The sequence below is a fragment of the Pundamilia nyererei genome, unplaced genomic scaffold (genome assembly GCF_000239375.1).
Source record: "Pundamilia nyererei isolate P.nyererei 1_Seehausen unplaced genomic scaffold, PunNye1.0 scaffold00013, whole genome shotgun sequence".
Classification (NCBI taxonomy): Eukaryota; Metazoa; Chordata; class Actinopteri; order Cichliformes; family Cichlidae; genus Pundamilia; species Pundamilia nyererei.
In genome coordinates this window covers 434,277-442,874 of record NW_005187414.1, presented here as the reverse complement: position 1 = coordinate 442,874, position 8,598 = coordinate 434,277, and the positions used below count along the sequence as shown (strand labels likewise).

The 8,598-nt window shown below is 45.5% G+C and overlaps 1 protein-coding gene across 1 annotated transcript in view; it reads left to right on the top strand.

Moving 5' to 3' along the window:
* The window catches only part of LOC102204827 (kinesin-like protein KIF13B), a 30,389-nt gene extending 22,538 nt beyond the window's left edge, over positions 1 to 7,851 (top strand). The window contains exons 33-39 of the mRNA XM_013908679.1: positions 1 to 76; positions 256 to 312; positions 1,232 to 1,328; positions 1,537 to 1,616; positions 4,982 to 5,047; positions 5,721 to 7,035; positions 7,168 to 7,851. The exon at positions 1 to 76 is cut by the window's left edge and continues 1 nt beyond it. Coding sequence (XP_013764133.1) covers positions 1 to 76; positions 256 to 312; positions 1,232 to 1,328; positions 1,537 to 1,616; positions 4,982 to 5,047; positions 5,721 to 7,035; positions 7,168 to 7,421 — 1,945 coding nt within the window. The 3' untranslated portion in view covers positions 7,422 to 7,851. The remainder of the gene's footprint in view (positions 77 to 255; positions 313 to 1,231; positions 1,329 to 1,536; positions 1,617 to 4,981; positions 5,048 to 5,720; positions 7,036 to 7,167) is intronic.
* The last annotated feature ends 747 nt before the right edge of the window (positions 7,852 to 8,598 follow it).

Sequence of the window (8,598 nt, the reverse complement as noted above, 5' to 3'; positions counted from 1 at the left end):
GGTGGCTGTGAGGGAGCAGCTGGCTGGCAGAGGAAGAGCTGCCAGACGGTGCCTGAGCTCGTCGGACTTGGAGCGGGTGAGCTGGCTCACTTTACTTTGTTGCTGTTGTTAAGTCTCTTTATTCTGCTGTTGGCAGCAGCGACTCACCTGGGGTTGGTTTATACTCTGGGTTTTCTTTCTTGATTGCCTTTGTCAACAACCAGTCTCATCATCAATCTGCCTCACTAACCTCTAACCACTTAACCTTTGACCCAGCTGTCAGGCAGCAGCCTGGATCTTGGCTCCTCCCCTCTTAAGCTCAAAGACTTCAAGGTGAGACACTGAAGTCAGCTTCTCTTTGGTAACTGCTTGTACTGCTTAGGTAAATACAACCTCAGTACACTCCAGTTGTTCCTGCTAATTAACTGCATGTTTGTGATGATACTAATTTGCATGTCTGGGTTCATACAGAAGGTGAAACCTGATGGGTCTCCAAGGTGCTTTTACTAATACACTTACCTGAAGAGGATATCTTATTGTGCTTTGAATGACCATGAACCACCGACCTTCTGATTAGTGACTGACCTGCTCTGCCACCTGAGCCACAGCTACCCATAAGCAAGCGAATAACGCAGGAAACAGATTTGATCGTAAATGTGTGCACTGAGAGCGAGCTGTGCAGCAAGTGTGATTTTTATCGTGGTGGAAGCAAAAAAGTCCGAATCAATGCCGATGTTTATCAAACGAGAAGCGTCGTTTGGATCTTGTTTTGCTGCTGGTTCAGTCAGTGTTGGTCAGAGTGACGAAACCTGCAGCTCAGACTCTGAGTCGGCTCTCAGTGCTGACGGCGTGTTCGCGTGCGCGCCGTCGGGTGAACGATCCACGCTTACATCTTTCCCTGTTTACTTGCTGTTTTAGCTGTTTGGCAGTTAATGAAACAGTTTTGTGAGCTTTAATCGGAGATTCTGCCGTTTCTGCCAAAATACATTTATACTTAAATCGATTCAGGACTTAAACCCAGCCCTGTACAAGTAATCTGTGTAACCTCGGTGAATGACGTATGACTTAAACACTGTGGACAAATGGTAACAAAAATTAACTAAAAATGGTTGAAATTCCTAAAACTCGGTGTATCAATAGAAGATGTAGCTTAACGCAGTGAATGAGTGGATGGAGCTGTGTTGCAGCTGTGTTTGGCAGCCATTGGATGTTGCTCCCACAAAGACTGAAGTGCTCTTCATCGTGTCTGCAGGCCTGGGACAGTCATCACGACCTCTCTGTGGCGCCGCCTCCTCCTTCCAGACGCACCCTTCCCAGCTCCTTGTCCCAGAATCTGAACGCAGAGACGGGTACAGCTATTTAAAAACACCCTCTGTGTGACCTTTGATGTCATCAGCTGTGCATCTGATGCTTTAGTCTGGGGCAAACTTTTTCTCTTTAAGAGTCTTATTCTCAAAAATGGTTTGGTTTGTTTGGTTTTTCTCTGCCCCCCTTCTCCATCTCCTCTTCCTTCTTCTGCAGAGCATTCAGGCTTCACTGCTTCTTCTCTCCCTTTAGTGAAGGCCGTACCCAGGCTACTGAAGTCGCTGCTTCCTGGTGGGAAAGAGGGCAGAGACCAGACAGCTGTCCATCAGCAGGTAGGCTCATTCGGTCTGTTTATTGTGCTCTGCATTAAAGCTTGTCTTCGACCTGCATCCTTATCAGGGATTTAAAGTTCGTATGCGTCGCTGCTACCTGAATCTGAACACGCCATCTCCTCATCAACAGTCTGAGTTCTTCTGTTGCCATAGAAACAGAGCTAATGTCTGTGGAAACAGAAATATGAGGCAGATGATGTAAGTGCACCTTTTGCCTCGTCGTTTTAAGATTACGAAGAAAAGCATGTTGTGAATAAAAGCTTTGGATGGTTTGCAGAGTGTTTTGTTTTGGCAAAACGGAGTAAATCCCGCCGACGTCCATATTAAAATGGCCAACATTACTACAGCCCGATAGAGACACAGCTGCCATCACCTTTCAGGTAGCTGCTAACATGTCTCCTGTTTAGGGAACGGTTAGGACAGCGACGATTATTATTATCATCCTGTAACCTCACAGGCTCACAAACCTAATTCAAAACACTGGACTTGATGCTTTTCGGAACATTGTGAAAGAAATTATGTGACAAATCTAATTAGTGAAATCCTCGTATTACTTACTATGGTGGCACTAATTACCAGCTGAGCGTGTGGTGTGCATTTCTGGACAGGCTAATCGGCCAGCTGGCACCAGCTGTTAGTGTAGTACTCCACTACCCGAGAGACGGCGGTTCATGAACCAACACGTGGCGCCATGATGGCCGCATCTTTTTTCAGCTGCTAATAAAATGGAGTGTAGTGGTTTACACACTCGTCTGCCATGTGAAGGCAGACGAGTGTGTAAACCACACATCCTTCGGGCGATGTCAGGAAGAGCATCTGTCATAAGAAACGGGCAAATCAAAGCGATGCACAAGACTGAATGGCTGAGCTGTCCCCACCGACTGATGTTCGTGAGCACGTCTGCTTCAGGCGCTTACTGTGCGTAGACCAGGGGTAATTACGAGCTGCTGAACTTTATCCTGACACGTTGCTCCTTCAACCTGCGCAGCATCTGCTCTTCTGCAATCATGCAGCTTTTTTCATAGCAGCCAAACACTCCAGCGTCTCATTTGGCTGATTGGCCCTTGAGCTGTGGAGAGTAGCTAATCAGGGGAATGTTGGAAAGGAAACCCAGCAGGCCTCGCTGTGCTTGTTGAGAATATTGCTCTAATTAGCATCTTCCTGCCACAGATGTTTACAACGGTCAACACAAAACAAAAGCTTGGAGTGACGCAAATAATAGCGGGCTGCCAAAGGGTAATTTGGTCGATGATCACGGCCCGTACGAATGTGTTTGGGGCTCTACATGAATTGTAGAGCTGTCATTGGGTTTGAATACTGCTGTACTTTGTACTTTCGATACTTGCACATCTCTGGACCTTAGAAGTGACTGATGTTATAAAACCAACAAAACTCTGTTTTTTATTTTGTTGTATTTATCTGCGACACTTTAAAGGCCGGTCTGTGAAAATATTGTCGGACATAAACAGACCGGCCTTTGGAGTGTCGCAGATAAATACAACAAAATAAAAACCAGTACCGGGCCGGGGTTTGGGGACCGCTGGTCTAGATGATAAGTACTATTGGCTAAAATTGTGGTTGTCCGTGAGATTGATCAGCACTTCCAGCACCAACTACTGAAATGTTGAACTGCTGCGAGTACAACGTTTGAGTCATCGTTTGTTAAATCAGGAAGTTTACGCTCTCCGGATGAAACGATCGTCCCAGAGGGAGCGCGGGAATTATTCGGTCTGTGTTACGGCTGTACGATCACACTCGGACCTGTTGGAGGTTTACTGAAGGTGCTGTAAATACACAGGTTGTTGTTGCTGATGCTTAAATGCAGAGGTTTTAATGCTACATTTGGAACATTGATCTACCACACATCACATCAATACCTGAAAGATGACAACAGCAACAACAAAAGAAAAGTAAAATACACAAGTGTCAGTTTGCACTGCTGCACTGCAGCCACGTGGCTAAAAACCTGAAACTAAAAGGATTTATGTGCATCTGGCAGCCTGGCTCTAAACGCTCAGGGTGACGACTGGATGAAGAGTTCCAGGACACAACTTTGACTCGCAGCTTTCAGCAGTTAGTCGACGCACATTATGCTGTGTTAAATGAAGCACAATTCCAAGTAAACTGTGTGCTGCAAACCATAGGACATCACGTTTCTTTGATTCGGTTAAATACACACCTTCCAGCATTTTCCTGAAACGGACGATATGCAGTGAAGCCAGCCCACCGTCAGCAAAGGTGCCAAAGCTGGTGCGCATTTATTTCCAAAGAGGAGTGTGCGCTCACATGGCTGAACTGTGACTTTAGCCTCCTGGTGATTAGCTCCTCTCACTGATGCTGCACAGCAGCCAGCAACAACAACCTCAACTAAACGTTTACTCCTCAGCACCTCCTGGGCTTGGCGTGCTTCAGATGAACGGCTGTCGAGAACACGGACACGTGGAGATTGCGGTTAACACAGACGGGTGCTTGCTGTGCTTTGATTTCAATAACCAGTAAAGCAGAGGCAGCATTTGTTGTGCACCTGATGTGTTGTGTTGACCTGCAGGTTTATTTTCCCGAGCACGCGAGGGGTAGGATAGACCTGTTTGACCTACTTTCTGACGTCAGACCTGCGGACCACGTAGGTCGTCGTTCTGCTCTCAAAGCTCCTCGTGTCCTAAATCGAGCAGCTTCCTTTCTGCATGAACTCAGTCGTCATGATTAAAATCCTGTCTGCTAAGCACACGCATCTTTTAAAGATCAAGATGGGTTTTTGTTTTCTTCGTGCTTAATCAGTTGACTGATGACGAGTTTTGAATCCTGAGCAGGGATCAATGATGATGGGTGCAATTATAATTAAGGTGCAATTATACTGATTGTTTGACTAGTTTGTCATGATTACGAGTCTAATGAACCAATGTTTTTATTACACTGTCTGCATCTCGTGTCAACATCTCGAAACGCTGTTATCGAAATAAATATCTGATTCCTTTCGTCACGTGAACATACGAATCTGATTGCACATCTTTCATAATTATGAAGAATCATCTGCAGCAGACGGTCAGCTGGCCTAATGTTAGTACCAGAGAGGGCGTAGCAGGTCGGTGTTCAGCCTCATTGTTACCATCACAGGTTCAGTTTTCTCTCTGCTTGTTTCTGTCCTTCTGTCTCTCTGATGCTCCCACAGCAGCTAATCACCACATCATGCAGTGTGGCATGAACAGACTTCTGTTAATCTTCAGGTTTGAAGCGGACAGAGCTGATTGGCCCCTGATTGCATCTTGAAATCAGCTTGAAAAGCCTTCAGTGCTAATTAGCAGCTTTGAGATGTTTTATCTGAAGTCACATTAACTTTGCTTTTTTTAATTCCGACCCCGTCGCAGAGTCTGCCGCGCATCGTGGTGCAGTCGGCCAGCGTTGAAGAGGACATGAGCAAACAGCGGCAGGCGGTGAGTCCTCCAGCCCCGCCCGCATGGTGTTAACACATTGTGTAGATCTGTTCTTCCAAACATAGAAACTGATCGGAGTGGAGTGTATTCAGTAATGCCGTCTGTGTCAACCGAAACTCGCCCATCGTTCGTCATCGGCTGTAAATGCCGTGGTACAAAAACGTTGGATGAAGTTATAAAAAGCCTGCACGGCTTCTGGCAGCGCTGTTTGTCGTTTTAGATTCTTCACTTTAATTTTTTTAGACATTTGTGTTACTTTGAAAACACGACAAGTTCACCTGACCATCCTGTGCACAATAACAGGACTGTGATTATATGGAATACATTCATGTTTAATACCAGCAACATCTGCTGGTCATTGTTATTCAAACATTTCTGCTGCTCCAAGTATCCAACTGAACCTGGCTCCAAGTACAAAGACTGTAGAATGACAATGATGTAGCTTCCATGTTTAAAAACTGAGGGCAGGTTGGCCTTGTGATTGACAGGTAGGTTTTTCAGTCAGATCCTCAGAAATGGTGAAAAACATTCATCTTGAGGCTGGACTAACCAGGAGCTGGCACTAGGGTGGTTATGATCAGAAATTGGAAATGAATTTGTGGCAATTCCATTTTTGGAAACTGGCAAAAAGACGCTCTTTGGCTAAAACCACGTTTCTATGGTTTGCCCCCAGGTCCCCATTGATGAAACAGAAATCCCCAGATCTGTGCCTCTTCCACCTCCAATCATCCCAGAAACTGAAGACTCCACCACCAGTCCAGTGAGCGAGGCTTCCAGTGGATATATGTCAACAAGCATATCTACAGTAACGCTGTCAGAAGTCTACACGCTGAGCTGGGACTTGCCTTCGTCATATGGTAGCAGGGATGGCTTTGAAACTGTGCTCGATGAGCACGAGGAGGAAAATGTTGTGACACAGAAGTTCTCTCCTTTCTCTGACACCACACAATCGGACACTCTTATTTTAGACCAATCAGGGCCTCAGGAATTACTGAGTTTGAGACAGAAAGCAGATGCAGAGAGTATGGAGCAGGAGCCATCTGAACCAGATGTTATGCCGAGTCAACAAGAACCAAATCGGTTCCTATCAGACCAGTTAAAGGAGGCCGAAAAATCAGATCCAGCTGCAGAAGCAGAATTGCCAGACCAGACCGAACAAAAACAGGACCGTGGATCAGAGCAACGAGATCATTCAGAGGTGGCACAAAACAATGGGACCAAGCAGACAGAAGTGCGCCATGTAGACCACAGTGAACCAAAGACTCCTTCAAGAGAAGATCTCGAGGTGGCTGCCACAAACAAAGTAGAATGTGAACTGGCGTTTTCTAATGAGACACAACAATCTGCTCAAGAAGGAGCGAGGCGTTTGGAATCAACCGTCCTGCAACCCCAGCAGCGCACACAAGATCAGACGGCTTCAGACTTTATTCAAGATCCTTCTCCAAGCCTGATCCAAGCCTCAAGTCCTGATCCAGGACCGCCTGTAGACCTGGCTGCTCAAGCTTCATCCAAGCAACAGTCAACTTCTGATGTTCCAGAAACAAATGGTGCCTCCTTCCTACCCTCATCCTCAGCCACCAGTGAGGTTCAGCAGCCAGCAGCTTCTGTCAAACCTGCCAAAGGCCCCATTTCTTCTCCCAAATCAGGTCCCTCAGTAGCTAACCCCTTCAAGATCCAGAAAGTGAAGTCTTCAGACCTCAAGTCATTTCTGCAGATTCTGAGTGAGGAGGAGCATGATACCCCCACACTGGTGAACCAACCCTCAAGTTGTGGGACAGGACCCAACCTTTCAGTGCCGAAGGAAAGTCTGGAAATCATCTCTGACACAGAGGATGGAGATACAGCTGCTTCTGCTGTTCTTCCCGAGTGGTTGAAAGAGGGCGAGTTTGTGAGTGTGGGGGCTAATAAGAGTGGTACGGTGCGATATTTGGGACCCACAGATTTTGCAGAGGGGACTTGGGTTGGAGTGGAACTTGAAGTACCAGCAGGTAGGTTTAGATTAGACCCAACACCAAATCTGATCGTTCTCATTCTTCATGAACATGTATGCACTGCCAATTAAAGCCTCATTATTGCTTTTTTAAATTTTTACGATTCATGTATTTTCCTCTTTCTTTCAGGAAAGAACGATGGGTCAGTGGCTGGTAAGCACTACTTCCACTGCAACCCTGGTTACGGCGTGTTGGTAAGACCTGACAGAGTAACCCGTGGCGATCCCAAACGCCATCGCCAGCAGCAACAAAAACGCCGTAGTGCCCATCTGTCGGGGTCCAGCCCAAACCTGGCAGCCCTTACAGCTCTGGCCAAAGGCGAAGGTGGAACCGGATCAACCGGTCGCGGCAGGGGGGAGAACCGCAAGTCGTGGAACACTTAAATGGCTCATTGCTGGGCATCGCCAGCACATCACTGCCCATATGGGACAAAAGCTTAAGCCTACTGGCACAGTGGTGTCTGGCGTACTTTAGACCGATTTACTGGAGGTTTGACAGTAAGTTTGGATGAGTCACTCCACGCTCTCGTGTCTGGAGGATGATTTTTGGCTTTTCCTGTTACAGGACTCCATTCCTGTGTGACGTACTTGGCAGACATTGGATGTTTTATCTGAAAATGTGAATGCTTTTAGATAATTACACGCTAACCTTTTATAAATGTATTTATTCAAAAGACATTACATTGTAATCAAAGCACTGCGACCTGTATATGTCGTGTAAGGAAGCAAGGGTACACATGAAGTACGCTACAGACGGATTCACAGGAGGCACAGTTTCCTTTTTACTGTGCATACCAAAAATGCCCCCCCACCCCCCCCCCAAAAAAAAAAAGGCTAGCCGATTTCTTTCTCGTGCAGTTCCAAAGATAAACAAATATGAGTGCAGACATCCAGATGTGTGTTTTGTAATGTATGACTATATGGTGTGCTATTAGTCTTGTGCCTTGAAATGCTTTGAATAAAGCCTTTGGAAAAATGCCTTGGACACGTCCCACCGCACTGTGTAGGAATAAAGGGGATTATTCTGATGTGATTCTGCTGGTTAAAATCATTGCACTCGTCAAAAATGCTACTGCTGGAATTTTGCAACAGTTATAAATCTATATTTTCCTCTTCCTGTCAAGCAAATGCAGGAATTTGCATTAGTTTCACGTGAGGGTGTTTGAGAACGTTACTTGTGACTTTCCCTGTATGTGCTGCAGTCTGATGTTTGGTGAGGATTGTGTTGGTTTTAATGTTGTGTTAGTTTTTGTGCAGAAATGTGTTTTATACATTTGCATTTAAAATGATCAAGCTTGAATGTTTGTTTAAAGATCAACTTTTTATAAGTGACAATAAATCAATTTAGTGTGTGTGAGTGTGAGTGTGTGTGTGTGTTACAGCTTTATTCTCTGGTACATTATGTACTCATTTTTTGAGATCTGGTAAAAGAGATTACATAATCACTGCATCATCTCCATTGGGTTTTATTAGGATTTTTTTTTTTTTTATCATTTTATTTTTTTAAGCTAACTTTAGAGAAGGAAAAATAAAGTTTGAGAATCTTTCAGCACCATCTTTA